The sequence below is a fragment of the Strix uralensis genome, chromosome 5 (assembly GCF_047716275.1).
Source record: "Strix uralensis isolate ZFMK-TIS-50842 chromosome 5, bStrUra1, whole genome shotgun sequence".
In the NCBI taxonomy this organism is placed as follows: Eukaryota; Metazoa; Chordata; class Aves; order Strigiformes; family Strigidae; genus Strix; species Strix uralensis.
Genome location: NC_133976.1, coordinates 21111537 through 21138787, shown reverse-complemented (window position 1 = coordinate 21138787; position 27251 = coordinate 21111537). Strand labels below are relative to the sequence as shown.

The 27251-nt window shown below is 38.6% G+C and overlaps 1 protein-coding gene across 4 annotated transcripts; it reads right to left on the bottom strand.

Moving 5' to 3' along the window:
- Positions 1-470: 470 nt before the first annotated feature.
- Positions 471-27180, bottom strand: ZBED4 (zinc finger BED-type containing 4). 4 transcript variants are annotated; one of them, XM_074870055.1, is made up of 3 exons: positions 27046-27180; positions 21192-21269; positions 471-5750 (listed from the first exon to the last, which is right to left on the bottom strand). In XM_074870055.1, exon 3 carries the CDS (start codon positions 5345-5347, stop codon positions 1832-1834), a length of 3516 nt encoding a protein of 1171 aa, XP_074726156.1. In that variant the 5' UTR covers positions 5348-5750; positions 21192-21269; positions 27046-27180; the 3' UTR covers positions 471-1831. The 4 variants fall into 4 exon arrangements, with proteins under 4 accessions (XP_074726156.1, XP_074726157.1, XP_074726158.1 ...); XM_074870056.1 differs by lacking the exon at positions 27046-27180 and adding an exon at positions 26403-26534; XM_074870057.1 differs by lacking the exon at positions 27046-27180 and adding an exon at positions 21919-22442.
- Positions 27181-27251: the final 71 nt, after the last annotated feature.

The following is a 27251-nucleotide window of genomic DNA, read 5'->3' as shown; positions in this document are numbered from 1 at the left end:
AAATTGTTTTATTACTGCAGAAAAAACACGTGCTGTTCTCAGTTAACCCTAGAAGAACAAAAAAATGCTGACTGTTGATAGAATTATAAGTTACCTTTTAAAATACTGGAGACAAAACGCAGTATTAGTTTTTCCCAAGTACACTACATAATAATTTACTTTAATACAGGTGTAAACATAACTGATGGAATAACAATTGAAATACCTGAAACCACAAAATGTTTAGAGAAACATCATGTGGAAACCAAAGCCACCTGGGAAAGAATTCAACAACTTTTCCTGAGGTTGAATAGCTCGAGTGAAATGAAAAGAACCAGTATCCAGGCTTAAGTCCAAAGAGCTAAATGGAAAACCAATCTTTTTACATAGCATGTTCTGTGGTATATTTATGATTACAATTGTATCAATTCATTTTTATTCAATGATTATCTTAAATCCATCTGAAAATAAAAGGCAGTGTTGACTACCACTAGAAAATTGCAAATAAAATGTTTAATTTCAGAAACTGAGTTCACCATTTATAAATACACTAAAACATAGTAAATGCAAAATTAGATTAGGCATAGGTACAGTATTTTAACAAAGCTACAACTTTTCTAAAAGGTCATAGGCAAATGATGACTTGTTTCCCAAAAAGTATTCAATGAAAACTGAAATGAGAAGATTAATCTTTCTAGAGTTAAACCATGGAGAATGTTCCTTTCAAATTAAAATGCTGCCTATTTTTTTCCACCTTATTTGAAATTTTGAGGGCTCTATATCCCATTTGCCTGATGGACACCAACAGTTAATAATCAACCCTACTACATAAAACTCTAAGCAGTGCACCATATCCATAAGGCTATTACTGAAAATCAGAAGATCAGTTATTTCTGTACTAGGAGCTTTAAGATAGGCTGTTCTACACAATTGAAATTACATTAGGAGTAAGGGCTCAATTTTTACAATAGGGAACCTTATAGTTTTGATGCACTAAAGATTAGAAAAGGCTTTAGAATGACATTAGAGTCTTCATGGTAAGTTTCTTGCCTTTTTTGTACACGGCATTAAATAACAAGCATTAATTTACAAACTTTGATAAGACTTCCAAAGAGCTTTTATAAATACCCAGAATATTTCTGTAGTTCAGTTAAAATGTAAAACCTGAACAGGAGAACCCAGAATGGGAAGTTTTACTACCAATTGCTGTATAACTGACATTCCATATCATCTCAAATTTAAGATTTATTTTCAGATACTAAATCAATAGTCTCCTGTAAACACATCTTCCTCAATAATTCTTCTTAATCCTTTAAGTACTTTAGGGCTTGCAGTTAAAAACATCACATGATAAAAAGACAGCTTGAACCCCATCTTTCATGTACAGCTCTCTTGACAACTACAAAAGCTGTTTTGTTGCAATTAAAGCAATGTCCAACTAAAATACAGTACCTGGTTTATGGTTTTTACATAATAATTGAATAAAAAACTACAGAATAGAACTGTTTACATCTTTTTTTTGCCATTCTATTAAAACAAATGACTGAGCTTTTTTAAAGTTCATTTACAATTATGGATTAAAACCTACATAATTTTGTATAATTTGACAAGACAGGCTATCTCTAGTGTGAATTTTTAAAAAACATATATACAATATCTGGCCTGAAGTACTATGAATAAGGCACATGTAGACATATTGAAAGCTGAAAAAAATGAAACTAAAATTTGGAATTATAGTCACTGATTAGATGTCATACATGGCCCCTATTGGAGCAATTTAAAAATCCAAGTTATAGATAGTTAATATCCAGTGAGCAACAATAGATTTAGCCTAGCAGTTTGTTCATTAGTTTCAATACTGGAAGTATATTAAAGGAAGATTCACTTTCAAAAAGATAAGCTTTTCAAAGTGTTCAATCATTAACCTTGACTGACTAAAGTTGTTGCTTTCATTAGATGTATTGAACAATCTCTCTGAAGGAACAATGCTTGGTGGACAACCCAAGAACCTGACAGCCAATTTTGACAGTACTGGCCAAGATGACTTCTTAAAGTTCCAGTAAGTTAGAGGATCACAGTTATGCTCAAGCACTTCTTCCTCCAAGTAAGAAAGCACCATTTCCTCTGGTAACTTTGCTCTCTCCTTCAGGTCTTTTGTTTTCTTCATGTCACCCATGAGTGACCAAAGATTATCTTCCCCATATGAATTTGTAGATGGTGAACCTATACCACATCCATTGGAAACAGGTTTATCATCATCTGAGGTAGAACTCATTATTTCCAGCTCCCTGATTAAGTCTTGTTTATATTGTTCAGCCTCCTCTTCTGTAAATAAGGATGTCTTATACCGGGGATCCAGAAGTGTAGCAAAAATGTACCTTGGATCATGAAGGGTGGAGGACAATCTACTCACCATAGCTTCTTTCAAAGATTTCAGCATAGTATCTATGCCCATTGTTTCCTCAAACAGCATTTCTATTTTCCTGTTAAGTATATGTATCATTGGAATCACTTGGCTTAGAGTAGACACGTGTGTACTCATCTCCCTACTTGCAGCTTCGAAAGGTTTGAGAGCATGACACACTGACTGCATGACTTCCCACTGATCACAACTTATTAGCTCCCGAAAGCTGCACTCTATTGACATTTCATCAATTGCTCTTTTCTGTTCGATAAGACGTTCAAGCATATGAAATGATGTATTCCACTTTGATGGAACATCTTGTATTAGCTGATGCTGAGGCAATTCATACTCTTTTTGCAACTCAGCTAACTTCTCTTTTGCTTTTGCTGATCGATGGACACGTTCACAGATCTTTCTTGCAATACTAAGCAAATTCTGAACCATTCTCTGGCTTTTAATAGCCTCATTTACAATGATGTTAACAGTGTGACTAAAACATTGTACACTTGAATGATCACCTTCATTTAAAGTTTTCTCTATGCTCTGATTATCAGTAACAGTAATCCCAATCTGAAGGCCAATGGAAGTAATCCATGTTTCCCACCAGTACTCTAACTGCTTTTGAATACTGATTCCATTGTAGTCACAATCAATCTGTGATACATTTAGTAGTGCTGAACAATGGTAATCCTCACACTGTGGTCGAAATGAAGACTCAAATGTTACCCAATGAGCTGTCAGAGTTAGATATTCTCGTGTTTGGTTGCTCATCCATATTCCAGACGTAAAATGGATCACTCCGCTTTCAGCTTCTTTAAGATGTGAAATAATTATTTGTTTTACATTATCATACATATCTGGAATTGCTGTCCTAGAAAAGTAAGATGGAGAAGGTAAAGAGTACTGAGGTTGCAAATATTCAAGCAGCCTGTTAAAGCCAATGTTGTCTACAAAAGAATATGGCTGAAGGTCAAGTGCAATCATTTCGGCTACAAGACTTGTGATTTTTTTGGCAACTGGGTGAGAGTCACAAAACTTGTCATTGGTTTCATCAAAATTTGAAGATCCTAATAATTCTGTGCTCAGTGGCATGTGATTATCCGTAGATGAGGATAATACTGTCTCCGAGACATCAGTTTTCAATACATTGTTATGAAACCGCTGCAAATGTCTTAGAAGGCAACTTGTGCCTAGATTTGTTGGCTTTTTCCCCCTACTTATTGTACGTCCACAGTGCATACATATTACTTTTGTTGAATCTGCAGAACAAATTGAAAAGTGATTCCACAGTTTTGAGGTCTTCTTACTATTAACAGGAAATATAATTTGATTATCATGTGTAACCATTGTAGGCAAGTCAGTCAACTTTGAAGATGAACATTCTGCAGAAGCCAAAGTGGCGTAAGGAGAATTTGCCAAACTCACATCAAGAAAGCTCTTTTGGTTTCCAATTACATCAGGATGACGTCTATATAGATGTCTCATCAAGCAGCTTGTGCCCACATCTCCTTTCTTACCGCGACTTATCATACAACTGCAGTATCTACATACTGCTTTTAGACTGTCTGCAGGTGACAGTGAAAAGTGGTGCCAAACTTCTGATTTAAGCCTTTTCATAATCCTTTTATTTTGCTGAAATACAGCAGTAGGTTCAAATATTAGTGGACCTAGTCCCTCACACTGTTTCTCAGGAGATGAAACAAAGGAGACTTCACCTATATCGTCAGAAGATGACAACATTGAGTCTTCCACTAGAGCATCTCCAGAAGAGATATTAGTATGGATCTCCTCAGAGATTCTGTCTGGAGAAGAAGAAACAGAAGTTGATTCTTTCATTAGTTTTCCAGGAGAGGATGACATAGAATTCAGATCACTATCTGAAGGTAGTAAAGAAGGCAACAAAGTTGGAGGTGCAGTGTAAAGAGGTGGTATGCTGGTACCACCCCCATTCTCTTGCAGGACAATGGAACGATGGGCTCTCCACATGTGTCTTATTAAACAACTCGTTCCCAAGTCTTTTCCATTTTTTCCTCTACTGAATTCATTCATGCAATGGATGCAAACAGCTTTAGAATTATCTAGAGGTGACAAATAAAAGTGTTTCCAGACAGCAGACCTTCTTCTGGAACCTGATGTGCTCTTTGGAATTACAACAGTTTTTTCTGCTACATTCTCCAGAGTGTCATCATACTGGTTGTTGGGTAGCTGTGGAGAGGACCCAACCATGACTTCTTTGCTGCACTTTTCAGAAACTGAGATATCTGATATTTCTTCAGAAGAAACAATTGAAACAGATTCCTCAATTATCCGATCTGGAGACGGTATTTTAGAGGCCATTTTCTTGACTAGTTTTATGGGCGATAACATAGAACTCAGATCTCCAACATCTGCAGACTGAGGTGGCAGTAACAATGTAGGTGAAGAAAAGGAGGATATACCTGGCATACTTCCATTTTCTTGAATTAGTACAGTGGGATGGGCTCTCCTCACATGTCTCATGAGACAACTTGTACTCAGGTCCTTTTCATTTTTACCCCTGCTAAATTCTTTCATACAGTACATACATATTGCTTTAGTACTATCTCTGGGAGATATAAAAAAATGGTTCCAAGCAGGTGATTTTTTTCTGGAGCTTATGTTTCTGCTAGAAAGGAGGCTTTGTGTCACAGCTTCCATTGCTACATCATACAGCGTACTACTATACTGAGAAAAAAGAGATCCATAATCATCTTCATTTTCTGTAGATAAATATTTGCCAGGGTTGTTGGTAATGAAGTTCTTTTCTTTGTCTTCTTGTTCATCACTGCTGTCCACATGTTTGAAATCATCTTGTTCTGTCTTTATATCCATTCTTTCTAGAGTACAGTTAATGCTGTCTTCCTCTTGCTCTACTTTTAAGTTATTGATTTTACCCAATACAAAATTACCATCCATACTGGGGGAACCTGTTTTACTCTTGTCCATGGATGACAAATTCTTCTTGCCAAATCTTCATTTATTAATAAATATAAATAATTTAAAAGATTATTTAAAATTTGATTAAAATGATGTATCTTGTATATTGAATGCACAAACACAAATGTGTGTGTTAAAATAATCTCTGGTTTATGAATTCTGTATCGTGTTGTGCATAAGCAAATATGACTAGTCATAAAAATGCATTTAAAAATTATAGACTTAATTAATGGAATCTCATTTTTTCCCCAGGATCAGGACATTTCAGGTCATAGATGAATGTTCTCAAAGACAGCTACTGTTAAATGCTTCATGTTGTAGACATAATCCTAAAAAATGAATGTTCTATTTTCTTGTTGAAGGAAGCCATTCTGTTCATCTTGATTGGGCAACTGTGATTCTTTTGCACCATCTAGAAATAAAAAAAAAAAATAATAAAAGACAGAAGTTGACTAACAGTTTAAATAGCTACAATAAAAGTGAACTGAAAACATGCACTAAATGTTCTGTAGGGTAGTTTTTTTTCCTTTGAGATAAAAGCAATTCAGTGTACTATTGAAAAAAGGAAAAACCCCAACATTTACTCAATACATTTACTGTGGGCAAATAGATGTCTACACATGCAGCTCTGGTTCAGCTTTGACAAAATATGAAGTCCAAGCATCATTTTTGTATTTGCTTGGACATACCTATGCCTCATCCTACATCCTAATTCAACCACTGCATACATGCTTATATACACAAACATATACTAGATAGGTGTCTGTATCTACAGATATATATGAAGACAAGCAGGCATTTAACCATGTTGGCAGAGAAATACATACTTAAAACCAAATGTTAAGGTATACTCCTGTACATGCGAGCACTTTCTTAATGACAACAGTGTTTAAAAAAGCAACGTTTTACAAGAAACCTCCGTAAGGATGTTCAGCGTTGTCACACTAATCTTTCCTTCCTCTGACCACACGGTTATATTTATGCCATGACACTACTAGAAAACACCATACTATAGAAACAAGCTACTTTTAGAGTGTCACGATTAAAAACCAAAATGCTTCATTTAGGATAACTGGGCTATGCAAATGTCATATATACATTGAGGTCTCCCAAAAGCATAACAATATCACTCAGAAGCAATGATACATACAGTTGCATAAGCTGGTGCCTAGTGCAGCACTGCCAGCTCAAGTTCCTCACGTACCCAAGGGTTATACTACAAAGCCCATTTACACTGAGATAGCTCACTTGCCTCATAGGTAAAGACCTCCTCTACCAACAATTCCAGTACAAAGAATAGGTTTTTGAAATATAGCTGCATGTATAGCTGCATATAAATCACAGGGCAACAACAGGTTCAAAAACCAGAACCCCCTACCAGCTCCACACAAACCTGAAGAAGCTGTCTGCATTTGTCAGTCACTTTTTTTTTTCTTACTACAGTTCTATCAGAATTCTAAATTTTGCCAATTCTCTTGTGTCATTAATGTAGTTACTGGTGCCTTCATTCAAGATAATAAGTGTTTTTTAACCACACAGGTGATGCTACACTACGCACTTCAATTTGTGCAAACTGGATTTTTTGGGGCTCTTTCTTCCCAGCTGAAAACAAAACACAAATTTGAATTTGTTATTTTAAAAACTTCTCACACAATTTTCATGTATTACTCAAACACAAGGATTTCAGCCGACAAAAGGTGAAATTAGTCATAGCTACAAGACACATTAAAAATGTCTAGGTTGTACTCACACAGCCACTTCCCCCTTGTAACAAGACTAATGACTAATGTCATATTAGTCTTGTAACCTTTTTTAAATAATATTTCTCTGAGGTCTGTTTACAAAAATCAGAAACACATTTTGTGTGGATGTCAGATTTCTGGAAAGCCTACCATAGCAATAACTTTCTTTTCCAGTGCAGGGGAAGGGGCAGAGAAAAGGAGGTGCAATCCGCTTATTATATCTATTTTAAGAAAAGGAAGATGGAGCACTCAGAACTTGCAAAGAGGAAGGCAGTAACTCTGGTTTTCTTTCTGTGAAAGTTTTAGTATTTGTGCTCTGCCTTTCTCTCTCTTCCTCACAAAAAAGGGAAAAAAAAAGATTTTTTCAGACACCAGAAGATATGAGCGTTGAGCATGAAGAACATCAGTTCTAATGGAGAGACTTGAGGAGAAAGAAAAACCTTAAATTTCTAGAAGAAATTTAAACACATTACACAGTACTTCCCATAGGTTTGTGAAATCACATCTAAGAACAACTGGCAGAAAAGACTAAATTTACATCACTCAGTATAAAACTGAATGAAACACAAGTTAGTGATCATACACATCTTGATGATACGCAAGCATGTGCATCTGGGACAAGAGAGAAGCTATAAGATAGTCGACATTTTTAATAGAAATCGATCTAAGGTGGTCTTTATTTTCATTTTTAATTTGATCTAGTTTGTGAATTTGGAGCTTGGACTTCAAACAGGAAAAGCAAGAATATATAATAAGCTGCTGTGACTTAGGATCACAGAATAGAAAAGCTCACAAGCAAGTGTCACCACGCAGAGCTTACAGAACATAAATTATTCACGTAAGTGCCAAGTTACAGTAAGCACATTACAGATTCCTAGCTAGATTTGCACAAAATACACGCACACATCCATTGGCATCAGGTTCTGATCAAGTTGTGCACAAATCCTTTGCCTCAAAACAGGTAATCACATCTCTAGCCTGCAATTCCTGTAATTTCTTAACTATGCAAAAACAGTTCTAGGCTTTGAACAGAAAAATCCATGGAGATGCTTCACTTGTCCCTGTCCTGATAAGCAGTTACTGCTTAACACAGCTAAGCACAAGGTAGCTGTAATGGGAAGATTGGAAACCTGATAAATAAGACCAATTGCAAACTTCACAACAATACTTAACTAGAGTGACATTCATGAACAACACACATGGCCAATGGTTAAGTTCTTAATCATTATCACTACATATTCAAACAGTTAGGCCCTAATCATCTTATCCTAAATTAGCTTTGAGTACACAATACCACTGAGCTGATGCCATGTAGTTAAATACTGATGGCTATGGTCCTTGATGGGCTTAGTGCTGAAGCTGAGGTGAATAGGTGAGAGCACTATTTGGACTCTGAAGCAGGAACCTGGTGATAGACTTTCTTCCCTATTTCTCATTGCTGTTGCTGGGTGTTTTTAATGCTCATAATCTCCACCAAAAACGAGTACGGGAAGCAATCTCATCTGCTCCTTACATTATGTATCTTCTTTTCTTTAGGACCAGAAACTGTTCTTGTTCTACCAGGAATCTTTCCTGCTTATTCTATATCCTTGGTTTTTGCTTGCAGATGTTACTACTTGAATTGTTGATTCCCATGATTTTCTGTCTCCTATTTGTGCAATTAAACATAGGTCTCCCTTTGCAGCACGTATTATTTCTACATTTATGCCTAGCTGTGATACGCTTTCAGGCTCTTAGGGGGGTCATACTATTAGCAGTGTTACAAAGTGCTTATATACTGTGGCCAGTTACATTATTTTAGTGTACTTATGACTGAGTTTAAGACAAGAAATCATTAATTATATCTTGTCCACTTTATGACTGTTACAGGTCTCTGGCTACATAGCACATATTCTTTCTGGGCATTGTTGCTGCCTTCTAGGAATGCAGACCAGCTGAGAGTCCTAAAGGAGACTCTTTAGGGCTGCTAGATCACTTCCTGGGAAATCCCCAAAAGTTGGATGCCCCTTAGACGATTTTGCATGTTTTGGGTTGTTTGTTGTTTTTTTTTGTTTGTTTGTTTTTTTCCATTTTCTTTCAAACATTTAGGCATGATCTCTATTGCTTTGAGTGTTACTACATCATACTGTGAAATTAAGTCAAGCTCACTCCGTCCTTGAATCCTTGAGGGTTCAACCAAAGTTTTCTTTATAATACAGTCCCTGAAATACTCGGGGTTAGAAAGATAGGTATGCCAATTCTATGTAAGAGTCTACCTGTTTTAAAAACAAACAAAATACTCCATCCTGTTTTAAAATTTTATAGTAACCAAGAACGAAGTATGAGTTTGGTTATGACCACCTTTAGATAGCTTATTTATCCTTGGACGCAAGCCACTCGAAGTTAAGGACTACTGCTAAACAAACAGGATATTCAAGAAGGAAAATGTTTTCAAAGGTACAAAAGGCTACAGGCAGTCAGCTCAAAATTAAAGTGATTTATGCCTTTGAAATCTCCTCAATTAGATACAGACAAGCAAGTGAAACAGAATTAAGAGTCACCTTGCAACAAAAATCTTCAAAGAAAATAAAAGGAACTAGAAAACAATTATCTACTCAAATGTACTACTCTAGACTATTAGCTCCTGAGCAGCTGTAAGACAGTTGGTGGTTTGCTGTGGCAAGAAGCCTGCAGAAACATTTTATAGGATTTTCCATTCAAAATGGGATTACTGAAAGCATATAGTGGTTGACAAGAAGTATCAGCAGAATGTCACTGATCCAAAGAGTGCCACAGTGGACTGCCATGACCAGAAGAAATCACTGCTGAAGGAAGGGGGTAAAAAAAGAGAAACACCAGTGTCTTGAGATTGCAGAGACATACATTAACATACAGAGAAGTATGAGAAGTATCCGAGAACACTGGACCATGAGCAGATTATTTGTTTGTAAAGCAGATAGTGACCTGCAAGCTTTAAACAATTTTAGATTTTAGGTTGAGTAATCAGGCAATAATCACAGACTTCATTGTATTACAGAATCTTTGTGCAAATAATGGTCTAGAGAAAGTAGTTTAAAACAAAAAACTTTAAAATTATTATACAAGTGCATATAGTGTAAATACAAATACACACACCTGCAAAATGCAAGAGTAGTTGTTTCAGGAAAGATGCAAAATGTGGAGACAAAGTGAAAGCAAAACTATTTACTAGTTTGAAAAAAAAAATCAGAAGTAGTGACAGATTTTGAGCGTAGGAGGTACATAAAAGCACATTAAAAACAAATTGCACAAACAGATGTCAGTTTTAGAATAAACAGTGTTAATTTTATTTATTTTTGGAAATGTGCAGACATCATTAAGAACATTGCCTAAAAAGAAAAGCCCCAAAAGCAAGCAATACAAGCAATAAGGAGGAAACAATTTAAGAAAATATTATTAGCTTCCTCTTCAATGGCAGGTACTATGCTAATTAAGGAATATTTGCTAAAAAAAATCCCACCACACAAAAAAAAAATAAACTCCAAAAAAGTGAAAACAAAACACACATCCAAAAACCTGTAACAAATAAGCAGAACAGTTTTATAAATGTATAGCCTAGATGATTACCACTTTTCAAAGTTACAAATCCCTTGAAGAAGGAAAACTAATAGTAATGTATTTTTTCTATAGAAAATTCCTATGACAAACTATCAGTACTAGCTGTAAAGAACTGTAGAAGTTTGCAAGATACTGAGCAATTAAAATGTGTTATTAGAAGAGACTGCAAAATTAGCATGTTAGTCACACTCTGAAACCAGGTGGGTCCTATGCTAAAGTTTCATTGAAGCTCACAGGAATCTGTACAGACATACAAGCATGAACTAGTGGATGCAACAGCATAATTGGGATCAAAGTACAGAAAGTTAGGCTTAATAAAAGAGACAAGTTGGTTTGCACCTCATGGGAGGTATGATTTGCAGAGGACTGTTAGGAGAGGAAAAAAAGAGGGAGGTAAAGCCACCTTTACTATTCCATTACTTTTCCAGTCACCTGAAAGGCAGATCTTACATTAACCAGTAAGTGTTGTGGTTTTACAAAGCTATTCTCTTCAACTTGCAAAATAACCTCTCACGTCCACGACCCCAAACGCCCCATCTGGACACAAGAGTAAAGCGTGGAAACAGCACCACCAATACTGTACATTGCTCCTTGTTGACAGGAATAGTCTTCACACTAACCAAATACTGGAACAGAAAATAACAATTAGGACAAGTAACACCCGATATTTTTATTAGTCTTATATGAGAGAGTTGAAGTTTATAGCAATCTGTGCACTTAACAGAAAAGATGTTTAAAAAAAAAAATCGGAGAAGCATATGTTAATGAAGGGGAAAACATCATAACCAAAATTATATTTAAGTAAATAAACCCCCCACAAAAACAGTATACACAGAAGAAGAGGAAAACAAACAAAACAACCAAAAACACAGAAGCTATTACTCTTATAAGTGCTCTCTATTACTGGAGAGAAAAACCCTGATGCTAGAAATTGAAAGTATTTTTATTTAAAATTTCAACTATTTACTATGCTTTTTTCTGTACTTGTATCTTAAAAAAGTGATATATCAAACTAACAAAAATACAACTTTTTTTAATATTGCCTGAGATATCTATGTTTAGCTCTTGTTCTGTCAAAAACTACTGGTCTTGCAGAAGTCTAAATTTCTCTCTCCATGACCCCTTCCCAATTAGGAGGGCTGTAATATTTTATCTTTCACCTTTTGTTTTTGTTTCATCTATTCCACCATGAGTTTTACAGGGTCGTCTTCCTATGGGACTTACCCATCAAGGTCTCACTCTCACTAAGGCTCCCTAAGTACTCCTGAAACACTTGTAGAATGAAAAAAAAAAAAAGCAAGCTTTTATAATTATTTTTAAGGTTCCATTCTGGCCTGAGACAAACATTTAGAAAATTCCTAATTTACACACCGGGAACATTCATGAACAGTTTTATATGTTTGTGTAAACAAGGAAAGACTGATTCAGCTTTCAGACTAGGGCTAGTGGTGGGAGGGGGGGAAAAAAAAAAAAAAGGGGTGGGATTATTTCCTTCGGGGCTGGAGCATTTCACTGACGTGTGGCCAGCCAAGCAGGATTCCGAGAGTAGGAGCTGTAACAGGCTGGGAGGCAGGAACCAGGCAGCTCCTGGGGATGCTATGACTGCTGGGCTTCAGCTGCTGGAAGAAACGGGGCAGCATCCTGTCAGGGCTGCTGATGCCCTCACCTCCCTCATCCCTGAAGAAGAGAAGCTGGGAAAAACTACAGAGAAAATAACATATCCAGAGTGACGCAGAAGAAAGGAAATTAAAACGTGCTTTGGAATGTGATGGGACAAAGGTACATGCTCAGAGGCTTGGAAGACAAGACAGGAAAAATGAGAGCCTTCCAAGAAAGGTATGTGAGCTCCCCGGTGTGCTCATACTACTTGTCAGGACATGACACAGAGACCTCCGATTTATCCAAGTATAAAGATAATTCATGCCTCTTCACGTTGCTGAAAACCTCAGTGCTTGGTGTAAACTGGGGCCTAAATCAGTCATTCTAGACAAAGAAAAATCAAGATGTGGAGAGATGAGTATTATAGCCATAACTATCATCATTAAACTCTGGGTACTCAACCCTGATTACAAATGTAGGAATTTAGCTAAAGTAGACACTGAAAAGTTAAAAAGACTACCAGCTAAATGTAAACATTCCCCCTTTCTTGCCTCCTGTCCCCCAAAACATTAAATAATTTTACTATGAACGTGGACTATTTTATATTAAGCTCTAAAATAGACCTGTTGGTGCCAAGTCATATTTTTTTGGTGTAGTTGTCTCTGGACTCTTCTTTCTGTCTTCTCCCCCACCTTCACTATATTAACAGTCATGCAGGAAGATAACAATCAACAGCACAGCTCAGAAGTGACAGTTTTAGTCTTAGACCACTGTTAAAGGGATAGTGTCAAGTTAAAAATCTAATCAGCACACAGAAAACACCTAACACTGCACAAACTCAAATTCCTCAAACTCAAACTTAGCCTCTTACTCTTTTAAAAAAGCCGATTTATTTTGTACATTTGTTTTCTACTCTTGCTGCTGTAAACATCAATAAGTCTATGGGACTCCGTTCACTGATCATTTTCAGATATTCCCTGAAACCTCAGGAAATATTCAAGAGCTAAAAGCCCCAGCTTTGTACAAATATCTCCATCTCAAACCCTAAATTACTTGCATCATGGTGTATGGAAGAAAGTGTGCACACCAGCTTCCTCCTGCACAGAACTACGTTGGCTCTTATACTAATGTGTAAAAGGAGAGAAAATAATTCATGATAGTGGCAGAACTGAAGAGAAACGGTATGATTTTCAGATTAGCATAATTTAAAAAAATACTCTGGAATGGAAATTAATTAAAAAGCAGAAATTAATTAAGATTGAATTTTAAAAATTAAAAGAGGATCTGGTTCTTAATTCAGTTCTTACATCAGTATATCCTCAACCATAAAACTTCTTTAAAAGACTGAGATAATGCTTTTTAAATATTATACATTTCATAGTCATTATTTTTAAAGTCTGATATAAATAAGGATATTTGTGTTAGCATGTGTATTATTCACATCTGGCTGACATTTACTTCTGGCATCCCTGTTTAGTGCCCAACCCGATTTGCTAAACATACTCAGTACCCAAATGTTTCATCAGACCGCAATGATACAGACATGTTTAAGAATAAAGCAGGTGTTTGATACAGGGTAGGGAGTCAAAACCCAAGCTTATTTCTGGAGAAATCAGCCTTCATAATTTATTTGACAATTGATTAAGCATATATCTATTTGAAGCATCATCTTCCACTACCCAGGTTTAAGCAGCACTGTTAAACGCTATAAAGCCCATAGCACAAAAATCCCCATTCCACATGATTTCAAACAGTAATTATCTTACAAGGAAAATAAAAATGCAAAGCTAAAACAACAAAAAAGTCACCTCGACCAAAACAATGTCACTCCCACGTTTCATATAAAAAATAAATATCAATGTGTTGCATGTACTACCATACATAATATTATATATCACGACAAACAGTAACACTACTCACACCTACAATCACCTGATATGCCTTTAATTGTTGCTATTTTTTTTTTCCTAGAGCATGAAAAATACTAATAGTCTCAAATGGGGCTATCTTCTTTCACATGTCCTTTGCTAACTTCCCATAGCAGCACACTATAAGAAAGGATATAAAAAAAGCAGGTTGCACACATGCTAATCACTTCTGTCCCAGCTTTTACTAAGAGATCACTCATAAAAAAGATCTGTCATGATAAGCAAATTATGTCAACAGTTGTCTAGGATCCAAACTGTCTCGTAAGTGTTGAAGTGCTCTCTCTCATTATCTGGTATGATACTACTGAAGCAATACTTGCAGGATATGTTTCTATGCTCTTGTTCACACCTGTCATTTGTTAAAATGCTGATGTTTTAAGCAATAATTTCATTAAAACTTTAAGCAGGATTTTCCTAAATCTTACACATCTGTTCAGTGTTGCTCCAAGTGAAAGCTACAGGAGATTATACTCTGATGTTTTTATCATTTGCCATTTTTGACAAACATATTATATGCTAATAAGATGGGGTAATTCTTGATGTTATGAGAGATAAGGTGGTTTTCTTAAGAAAAAAAATTTAGATTTTTTTTAAACAGTTGAAGCATGCATTGTTTGGCTTATAGCATTTTTAGTGCGGGACACCAAAGCTGCTTTTAGTAGCTCATGGTGTACAATTTGGGGCTCAGGCGAGGGGAGATGAAGGAAGGTTGCAGTAACACAACATGAGGGTAAAATGCAGAAGATAAAACTAAGAACAGAGTAGGGAAGATGCATCAGTATTATCATGGAACAGGAAACAACACACAACCAAAACCACAGTAACAACAGTTAAGTTCCAAAAGAATGAAAATCAGAAGAAAAAAACATTTACTCCATGTTGCTAGAGAACAGCAGCCTGCTTTCAGAAAAGCATCAGAAAATTCAGAGCAAAGCTCCTCTGACATTTTCCCCAAGTGATCAATTCATCTGCCTAGCCCATTACTCTTCTCTTCCTCCTCCTGTGCAGTCCACAGCTGACAGAATAAATAGGATAGGATTAAGACAGGAGATTCTTCTCCTGACTAGTCCACCTTCTTAGCTTGCAACATACACTTTTGTTAGTTTGGGTTTTTTTTAAACGTCTATCTTTAAACTCAGTAAGAGTGAAAGCTTAAGCACTTTAAGGATGATTTCAGTTAAAAATGAGACACTTGTAAAGGAGAAAGCTGAGTGTTTCAAAAGATGAATAGGCATGATGATGAAGAATGAAAAAGCAGTTAGGAGAAGCACACCATGTCTTGTGTACAGTAAGTCTTCTTGGAAATCTTGCTGAAAACATCCAGGTAAGTATAAAGTGAAAAAAACCTCACCAAATGCAAACAGGGTCCTTTCACAGAATCACAGAATCAACTAGGTTGGAAAGGACCTTGAAGATCATCTAGTCCAACCATTAACCTAACACTGTCAGTTCCCATCTACACCATATCTCTCAGTGCTACGTCAACCCTACTCTTAAACACCTCCAGGGATGGGGACTCCACCACCTCCCTGGGCAATCCATTCCACTGCCTAATAACCCGTTCTGTAAAGAAATACTTCCTGACATCTAGTCTAAACCTTCCCTGGCGCAACTTGAGGCCATTCCCTCTTGTCCTATGGCTTGTTACTTGGTTAAAAAGGCTCATCCCCAGCTCTCTGCAACCTCCTTTCAGGTAGTTGTAGAGGGTGATGAGGTCTCCCCTCAGCCTCCTCTTCTCCAGACAAAATCAACCCCAGTTCCCTCAGCTGCTCCTCGTACGACATGTGCTCCAGACCCTTCACCAGCTTCGTTGCCCTTCTCTGGACACACTCGAGTAATTCAATGTCTTTTGTTGTAGTGAGGGGCCCAAAACTGAACACAGGAATCGAGGTGCAGCCTCACCAGTGCCGAGTACAGGGGTAAGATCACTTCCCTGGCCCTGCTGGCCACGCTATTTCTGATGCAAGCCAGGATGCCATTGGCCTTCTTGGCCACCCGGGCACACTGCTGGCTCATGTTCAGCCAGCTGTCAATCAACATCCCCAGGTCCCTCTCTGACTGGCAGCTCTCCAGCCACTCCTCCCCAAGCCTGTAGCGCTGCTGGGGGTTGTTGTGGCCCAAGTGCAGCACCCGGCATTTGGCCTGATTGAACCTCATACAGTTGGCCTTAGCCCATCGCTCCAGCCTGTAATATTACAGAACGTAATATTATATTAAGCAGTTTTAACTCTAATTTTTCTAAAATAAATTAAAAAATGAACTATATCTGTTGAACTGCTAAGACTATCATATATTAGTATCTATTCTGATACTAACCAGATGAAGTCTCAAGAGCTCCGTTTCAAAAACCCCTCATAGCTACCCGTTAATCTAATTCTGTGTTCATATTGATGCCAGTTAGTTACATGTCCTCAGATAGTTTCACTTGTGCTATGGAGAGATTTTCCATGATTTACATACATCGTATTGATATATGTGTAATATGACACAGTACTATGCTTGTATGTACTTGTATCCTGGAATGCATGTGCACATAAAGGCAGGTTAGAAAGAAAATGCAGCTCATAGTCCCTAAAAAGACAAAAAATATTTTCAAGAGGATAAACAGTAGTTTAAATACTTTGTAGGGATTTTTAACAACTAAGCTTAATCACTCTCGTGTTACAAAATTTTATTTCAAGTCAGAAGATACCCTCATTTGTAAATGATTCTCCAAAGAGAACTGTTTCTCTGTACCAGGTACCTTCTTCCTTCCGCATGTAATAATTTGAAGAAATATGGCAAAGAAGAGACCATCTTTTTACTACATATACTAAATATAACAGAAAATAATATTCACAATACCATCCAAGATAAGTTTTATAGAGTTCAGAAAGACTCAGTTTCATCTTGCCAAGGAGCATAAGAACTGCAACAAAAACAACCAGGTAACTTTAAAGACAAGCTTCCATACCACATGCAGGCATAAATCGATCATGCCTATGATAGGGGTGAACTTCTCATGCCCCTTCCAACTATTTTTGGTCACTTGGTATTTTCTAAGGAAATTGTACATTCATCAGTAGCATCTGACATCTTCAACTGATATCCCAGTTTAAAAACCAATGACCTCAACTCTGTCCCTCTCAAAACAAACATTCCTATTCATGAAACAGGTGAGAGGGAGAGAAAAATGAGCAAACAGACCTTATTCACTTGTCAACCAGCCTGTCCCTAGCCTCCATGACACGGGGTCTTTTCCCTCTTAACTTCTTCTATGGACATATTCTCTTTGCCTTCTTCAAGACAAGGTGAGACTTTGCAGCAAAGACCCAGCTGACATGGACAACCAAACCAGGAAAGCCGACATTGTTTCCACTAGCACCACACAGAGCACTAGCAGAAAATTCAAAGAGACTCTCCTGTTGTCCCTGGCAAACAAATAACTCTGTCTTCTTCTCCCAAAAGAACCATCCTGCTGCCATAGACAGATTTTAATTTGAGCAAATAAAGTTTTGCTCGAGAAGCTAACAAAAAATACAACAAGAATTTTAATTAAGAATAAAGCTTTTAGTAGTACCTATTTTAACCAGTGCAGTTCATGAGCTTTTTAATTCATGTAATGCAACCTGTAATTTAAATAAGTTTTACAGAATAAGGTTACACAGGTATTTTATTCAGAGCAGGATCCACGACATTTTTAGTACAAGAGCAGGTAACAAAAAGGATAGCCCTTGCTGTTCCCATTTGCTTGGTTTGTATTATTATACAGAAGCCATAATAATTATTTTAATAAACCTAATATTTTGTGAGGTATAGAAAAGGGAAACAAAAACATTTAGAGAAAAGAAGGACCAGGAATCTCCCTGTTCTGTATGAGCATCACTGTATTTTCTGCCATAAACAGATTATGGTCTCCCCACAGTGCAGTAAGCCACAGAAGAAAACTTAAAATCACTGGGAAAGGAAAAGAAGAATAGAACCTCAATTCCTCCTGTTTCTCAGTGCCACTGACAGCACACTCTGCACACTGTTCGGCTCCCTGAAAGCTTACCCACTTTTCCTACTATTCCAGGGGTTACTAATGCAAGTCGCAACACGGGAAAACTTTTCATGTAGAGTATTAATTACCCTGTTGTCCTTTGGTTGTTCTTTTTATTCCTGTCTGTAGATACATGCCCACAGTTATTACCATATCATGCTCCCACCCCTAATGCAAAAGAAAGAAGGGGAACCACAGAGCAGAATTAGAAAATATTATATGATTGCCATTATCTATGCCACATTTTAGCAAGGATTTGCTGTCCCAAATCTTAAATAAGAACAGTTCTGAAGAGCCAGGATCCAGTAGTTGGGTGGGAGCTATAAACAGGAAGCAGTTTCCACACTGCTCTTTCCTCTCCCACCTCCTCATGGCATGTCTATTTAACACTACTAGATCCCTTTAATCAGGAACCAGATTTTCTTCAATGATCTAAACTGCACATTAAATCTACAGCATAGCATATGCATTGGAAAACTTCAATACTTGCAGTGGATGCTAAAGGATGTAGACCTATAACATTTCTAACCTTCTGAAACTTAACATTTTAACAGAGAAGAAAATGTCTGGACAGCAGAAAATTCCAATCTTTGTTCTCAGGAGACTCCAGCTCTATAAAAGTACTCATTCTACCAAAAGAGTGCCTTCTTAATCACAAATGAAGAAAACATCACAGACAGAAGGAACATTTGCAAAATGCTAGCTCTCTGGGCCGCACTACTCAACCCCAGGAGCTAGTATGCAATAACTTGCTCGTAATATGCTGCATGGTGCAATCTGTAATGGTGAATACACCACATCTTGCATATTGATACACTGAAACACAGAGGAAAAACAAAGCAAGTCTTCAACTACCATGACATGGAGGAAAAATACCCCAGCAGGAAGTAGTATGAGACTTAGAAGTTTATGTATTTGATATATTCCTCACATTTCATACTTCCCCAAATAAACATATAAAAAAATTACTGTGTTCTATAAAACCTTAACAGAATAGTTAAAGAAAAAAAAAATGTCACAAGGAACTCAAAATGTGTTCTATAAATGCATTTTTTTTAGGCTGACCAAAATTATCTAAATTCTATTCCAGAGTGCTTACAACCTGAATTTCAATGAAGTACATGAATATGACAAAAAACAGGTGATAAAATGTATACACTTTTCTGTTGGAGCTCATATTGGCATTTAATTTTTTTTAAGACTAACCACTTACAGATTTCCTTATCTATCAGAACAGCTCAACTTGCAGTCAACAGTTAGTTCATCTGGGATTATAATTCAAGAAATAGTTCTTGAAGATACTAACACCAGATACTCATTTTCAGTAGACAGGTAGTACTAAAGTGGATATTTTCATTGAAGGCTTTTAACCTTGAGAGTCACATTAGAAAAGCACTTCAGGTAGAACTATGAAATGCTACAGTGCTTGACATACCATGAAACAGTGCAGAGCATACAGTGACCCTGAGATGAATATATTAGAATTCAGCATTAAATACATGAGTGTGAACTTTTGGCAATTCTGGCAAAAGCAACATTGTCCCTTTTATCAAATCTCTTTACAGTGGTCTAGAACTAACTCAAAAGGCTGCTGCAAACGACTACTCTTTCTTGCTCTTTGGCTATGCTACGGACTTGGAAAGCACTAGCAGTTCATTTTTGCTTAGACTGATGAAGAATGATCCACAAGCAGATTTAGTATGTAACAAAATCCCCCACACCTTCTTTTTGGGTCACCTAGGAAAACTTTCCTTCAAGAAAATAATCTGAATCATGTTTTTATTTTTCTTTTCCTATAGAGGCCAGAATCTTATGAGGACAGGCTGAGAGAGTTGGGGTTGTTCAGCCTGGAGAAGAGAAGACTCAAAGGAGATCTTATAGCGGCCTTCCAGTACTTAAAGGGGGCTCATAAGAAACACGGGGACAGACTTTTCAGTAGGGCCTGTTGCAATAGAACAAGGGGTAGTCGTTTTAAACTAAAATAGGGTAGATTCAGACTAGATATAAGGAAGAATTTTTTTATGATCAGGGTCGTGAAACAGTGGAACAATTTGCCCAGAGCGGTGGTAGATGCCCCATCCCTGGAAATATCAGGTCAGGTTGGATGGAGCTCTGAGCAACCTGGTCTAGCTGAAGATGTCCCTGCTCACTGAAGGAAGGTTGGACTAGATGAACTTGAAAGGTCCTTTCCAACCCAAACTATTCTATGATTCTAGGACCCCACCAAGACTTCCTAGCTCAATATTTTACCTACCTTAAACATTTGTCCATCTGTTGCTAACATGTATGTTAACCAATAGTATAGGCAGATTAAAAGTTGAACTATTTTATTCTGGGCAGGGGGAGAAAAAAATAATCAGAAAGCTCTGAAACACTATACAAGAATAACATTTATTGTTAATCTACATATAAATGCTGATCTGAATATGAATGATTTTTTTCATCTGCATCTTAGTCAGGAATCTCAGGCTTCCGAAAAATCTGTACTCAAACTAAATATGTGAAGAAAAAAACAAAAAAAACATGTTTCTGACAAAAAACCTAGCAAAAAATATTAAAATTTACTTTATCAATGAGGACATGAAAATCTGAACGAGTGTTATTTGAGTATAGGATGAATGTAGCATGGAAGTTACTCCCCCCTTTTTAAGAGGTAGACTGCAGGGTAAGGATGTATATATGCCAGCTGTTACCACAGAGTAAGTACCACCCCACAAATCATAAACTAGTTACTATTACTGTAACACTGTAAAGATATCCAGGCTTCCAAACTTAATTTTTAAGTCTCAGGCACTCATAAAAACCTCCTTCTAAATTATTAAGCTCCATGCAAGTCAATGCACAGGCATACAATTATTCATTACCTTTATCCATTGACTTACTCTAAATTAATAACAACAACAATGATACAAGACCCAAAATAAACAAACTGCCCACTAGTTTATTGAGCAAAACAAACAAACAAAAAAACCACAAAGAAAACTTACACATCTGTTCCACTGCATGCAGGCAGCTTCATTTGAGGTTAAATACTTGCTACTCAAACTTAATGATGATGATTGTATCTAAAGAAAAGAAGAAAGTAATTCCTTTTAATAAATTTTTTTAGTCATGTTAACTATCACAGTGGCAAGTCACAGGATGTTTCAAGTTTCTCTTTAGGTGACAGCTCCAGGAGTTGCACTTACATGACTAGCTCTCACCTTTTTTCAAAATTCCTAGCCCTCACAACTGACAAGAAAAATTACGACATTTTCAACTCTAGAGCTCTAAAGCAAAAAAAATACCAAAATACCACCCCCCAACACGAGTACTAAAAAGACTGCAAAGTCAAATTTTTGTACTTGTCTTGGTGCTGCTCCATTTTTTTTATGTTTAGGGATGACTACATGATGAATGAAACCAAGTCTCCACTACATGCAAGATTTCAAAGGAGCTTGCTGACACCTTTCAACGCACTACAGGATTCATCTGGCAGTTTGTTATGCATTCTCTTCATGAGCTAAACATACTGCTTACACACTGCACTTAGCATGTGTATTAATCGACATGCAATAGCATAGGATCAACACATGATTATCATTCCCCATGTATGAGAAAGTGGATTGCAAGTGGAGCATATTAAGTCAGATATTTTGACTTTGCAACAAAACAGACCAAAACAGTCTATCACAGGACATATTTCTGGAGTTTTGCAACTTCAGTCCCACTGACCATGATACAGACATGAGTGCCACTGTGTAGAGGCTCCAGCTGTTTCACTGCCCCTGTACATTAAAAAAAAAAAAAAAAAAAAAAGAGTAACAGACCAAGAAATCTTTTTGCCATCCTAGAAAATCCAGACAGTAAACTTTGACTCCAAATCCGAATGCAGAAAATGCTGGACTCTGCAATGCTTACTGGTCAGGATGTTGCTTTGTCCTCTTTTCTAAACTTCATATGGATCAAGCATCAACAGGGGTTAAACCATCAAAGCATTCTCCCCACCAGTCAGTGTTTAACTGCTCTTACTCAGATTGTGAGATGGTCATTGACATACAGGTATACACACACTTTTTTTTTTTCCTTCTTTTTTCCTTGAGAAGAACACCTCTCAGAGGGAAGTCATGACCGCTGGCTTACTGTGCATTACAGAATGAATTATATGTAACTTCTTTTACTGACATCTTCACTTAAAAATACTTCCATACTCCTCCTTAAGCAAGTGAAAACATCTCCAGAGCTGTGCGGCTGGCTAATTTGACTGTTAAGATGAGACACTTCAGCTGTCCCTACTACAGCGAACATTTAAATAATGTATACAAAGAGGAAGGTGTCAGCCAAGGAGACAGAGACCCACCCGAGGCAGGGTGCTCAGCAGGAGCAGTTAGGGAACTCTCTGAGACGTGGATTCAGCTCCTCAGGCAAAGTAGGGAAGTGAACCTGGCTCTCCCACATTCCTTGCAAGTGCCAGAGCCATCAGACTACAGGCAAGATAGAGTACAAATAATGCATCTTTATCCTCCCCGATGTCTTTAAAAAAATCAAAACCCCACAACCCTTCCATTGTCATTTTCCCATTCTTTCACTTGTTAAAGATGACTATAAAACAGTCTCAAGACAGACCAAACATTTCATTCAATTCAAATTAATGTTTGGGTTTTCTTGATTGTTTATTTTAGTGAGAAGAATAACAAAGAAAAAGTCATTTTAGCTGGATCCGAGCTTATTTTTTTTAGAGGTAAACACTGATTCAGAAAATAGCATACACAATTACAGCAACAGGTAAGCAGCATAATGCTAATTAAATGAACCTATTTGGGGCAAAATTGGTAAAAATCATTTGATCATTGTCATGAGACATTTTTCCATATATTTTGTAAAGAATTGCAAAAGAATATTGCTAAAATATGTCACAGCTGTTAAACCAAGACTATTTTCAGCCATAAGTTTCAAGCTATTGACTACTAAAATCCAGAACTGTTTTTTTTATTAAATGTACAAAAAATCTGACCACTCAGTGCAAAAACTGCTCTAACACACCAAGGGAAAAATATCTGTATGACACTAGTGAATGCAAACTAGCAGACATAACTCAAAAAAAAAAAATCCAACAAGCTTTCGGGCAGCTGTAACAGTGAACTAGTAACCCTCTAAACCTTCAAAGACGGATCGTCCAACCAACCCCACATGTCATTATAAAGCAGAGGGGGAAGGGTAAGAGGTGATAGATGGGAGGCAAGCATGCAGTAATAGCTAAACAGAGCACACAGGTTGCAAGTTTAAGTAAAGATTATGGTAATATTTCTTATGTCAACAGCCACTGAAAACTAGTCTTATACAGGTTATAGGAAAGACTAATACTTCACTTTCCAAGGTGTTGTTCAACATAAAAAAATTCACAATTTGTTCTGAATTATCGCACATGAATGAAAATACGGACCTTAAAAATCAAGCTATTCTTATCAGAAAAAAAAACCAAACAAAACCAACAAACCAAAATAATACTACCATGATTAAACTATGTATGACACTAGTTTAGGATAGAAGTTCCTCCATTTTGGCAGAAAAAACTTCATAAAAGCTTCAGTTGTTCTTACTTCTTGTTGTGTGTGCTTTAAACTCTAGATTTCACTTGAAAGCTATCTTTAGGCCACAGAAACTATTCATTTTTTTCACCAACTGGTTGAAATGAAACAATCTCATAGTTGTGAACTGAGAGATATTGATGATGCCAGTAGCAAATGCAAAACAAACAGCCAAAGTTGTACAGAAAACAACGCACATCTGCCACATGCAAGAGAACACTTTTTTGTGAAGCCTGTTTGGAAGGGTACACTAGAACAGATAACATGATGTAAATTATTTTATGTCACTACTACTAAAGTAGATTGTCCCTACTTAGGGAAAAAATGTCAGTTACGATGGTGAGTTAAACACTATGGTCTACAATGTGCAAAATCCCCAACTAAACTATCTATAATACTGTTTTCTATGTAAACCTAAGCTCATATATGTATAGCATCACACCTATTTGCATAAAACTGATTATTTTAACTGTACATTACAGTGGCAACCTCATAGCACAATATGCTCATTTTGAAGATGAGAACTCCTACAAATTAAAAGCAAGCCTCAAAAGACAGGATTTACAAAATCCTCCCATAGAGTCTTCACTGTGAATGGTGGTAAAATGCAGCAAGGTGTTGGGAGATATATCATCTGCATTCCTTAATTCAAACTTTCTGAGCCACAAAAAAAAAAAAAAAAAAATCTCTAAGAAGTCATTGTATTTAAGGTTCTAAAAATTAGAACAAATTCCAGTAAAAAGGGAAGGAAAAAAAGATGCAACAAGCTCAAAGGCCACGTAAACCAGCAACTATTCCCTACAACCTAAGAGTTTGCCAGGACTTCTTTCTGTAATACCTAGTTCTTAAGAATCTTTGATAGGAGGACATTCTACTTTACATGGATAGACAATTTTAAATAAACGTATGAAATTCAGTTATCCCCCTGTATTTCCAAAGAACCTGTTATAAGCCTTAGTGATGCATTATGTGTACCGAAGTAGACCCCACTCTGCACTAACCACCCGTGACCCCATGACACCAGCTGTTCTGCAAACACAATTCTTGCTCAGGACATTTGCAGTCTAAGTTTAAAATGAGCCAGAATAGGTGGAAACACCAAACAGAGAGAAAGGCCATAGCAGACAAGGTAACAGAAAGACAGTAAGCATTATTCTAAACTCATCACCTGTCTAGCCTTTCACTATTATATACTTTGTCTTTCACATGATCATTGAGGACGCTGTACCTGTCACAATGTTGCTTCATATAGAGTAACAGAGTTACGGTTATTCAAAAGTACAAATGTTTAAAAAAAACTTTTCTCGGAGAGGCTTAGTCTAGATATTTAGTTTTACTTAATTCTCAATCGATTCTTACATTTGTCTGCTCTGGAGAACTCCTATGGAATAAATTCCTCAACATTTGTTAAAGGTGGAAGATACTAGTAACACTTTAAGTACCAAAGTAGATAGCCATCCAACCATATAAAAACTTTCAGCACCTTGCCTGTTGATCTTACACCTAGAAGATAGCACCCATTTAAGAGTCCACAAAAGAATTTCTGCTGCTTTTAATATACAATGAAGAGATTCAAGATTTTTTTTCTCCTCAAAACCAATCTCCATAGTAAATAATATCTAGAACACCCCTGTCCAGTATTTGTACAAACACAAGCTTCCTAGTAGCAGCGTGGTATCTTGGGCACTGTTGATAAAGTCTTCCAGACTTCACTACCCCCAGCATGTATTCCATGAACATCCTCTTGAGTGCATGTCTGTGCTTTAAGTGAAACGTTGCACTACTGAAGATAACCTTTAGAAGAAGAGAACTGCACTCACTCTCTTGAAAAGCAAAACGCACACACACACATAGCGGGCCATACAGACAACAACACATAAGGAAAGCCTGAGAAGTATGTTTATATTATGAGGGCTTGAAAGACTTTCTCTGCTTGGCATTATAGGCATAGCATGACAGCTCATGCTAAATTATTGAAATCTCTCAAAGATACCCCCCAGAAACAAGACACGGCTGCTTCTGACACATAAGCACCAGGGAGAAAGGATCCAGGAAAGAGGACTTTTTTCTACACTGCAAAGCCAAACACTACTAAACTTAGCAATGATAATTAGAATCACCATTAATGCAGAAGAGGCCTGGCACCTTTCATTGCAGTAATAAATGTTTCTACACTTTTAGTAGACTGCACGTGCAGCAGACAACTTTAAGGGTATCAGTCTCTGAAATCCAGTAAGCACTGTCACGCAGCCAGTCCCTACCATGAGCAGCTGTCTCGGTGTATATCTAGAAGTTACAGAAGACATTTTTAAGCAAAATTACCGCATCCCAATACGAAAACGGAAGCAGCAGTACATGAAAGTTAAATTCTACAATTTTTCCACATGCACCTCTCCTGAGCGACTCTGCTCAAGAGGGACGGGGCTGGGAACTTCACCCCACGCAGGAAGAGATGCGATGTTTACGCCGTGGCCGAAGCCGCCGGCGGGCGCCTGAACCCCTCGTGTCCCGTGTTCTCGGGGGGAAACGCTTTCTAGGATTTCCTGGGCTTTTCGGCCCCGGCGCCCGACTAGCCAGCCTGTGCGGAGGAGCCCGCCCGCCCGCCAGTCCCCGCGCAGCCCCAGCCCGCACCCTGCGCGGAGCCGCGGTCTCTCCGCCCCCGGGGCTGCCCAGGCCATCTTCGCTCGGGAGGGCAGCGGCCACATGGTCACCGCACCCTCCGCGGGTCCGGCTCCCGCGGCCTCCCGGCGGCGCGGCCCCGCCAGGTGGGAGCGGGCGCGGAGTCCCGGCGGGTCCCTCCGGCCCGGCCCGCGTCGCGCACAATGCCGGGCGGGCTCGGGGCGCGGCCAGCGGCGCGGCGGGCACCCCTCCCCGGGCGGGGGACGGCAGAGCCTGCCGGGCGGCCCGGGCCAGCGCCGAGCCCCCGGGGACTTGCGACCCCCGCCCGCCAGGCCGACTGGGCCCCCTCCCGGGGCCTCGCAGACAATGGAGCCAGCACCGCGGGCCTAGTCCCCGGCTTCCTGCGCCGCCCCGCCGCCACACGCCCCCTCCCCGGCCTGGCGGCGCTGTCCTGCGGGCGCTCCCAGGCGGGACGGGGCGCCGCCTGGCCCGGGGCGCGGGGTCCCGGCCGCACAAGCACCGGCGCCACTGAGGCAAAACCCGGCGGCGGTGGGGGGGGGGGGGTAAGAGGGGGGGAGAGGTGGCGGGGGCCGGCGGAGGGCGAGCCGGACCGCCCTACCCGGCCCCCTCCCGGTGCCGGAACGGTGCCACTCACCTCCCCGGGCGGCCGCCGCAGGGGAAGCCGGAGGTCGCCGCCGCCCGGCCGGGCCCGAAAGAGTTAAAAGGAAGGGCCGGGCGGGACCGTCCCATTCATTAGCCGGGCGCTTTGTCTCCGGCCGCCGCCGCCGCCGCCGCGGCGCTGAGCAGGCTGCCCCGGCTCGGCCGCCACGGGGCGCGGTGCGCAGGCGCCGGGCGCGGGGG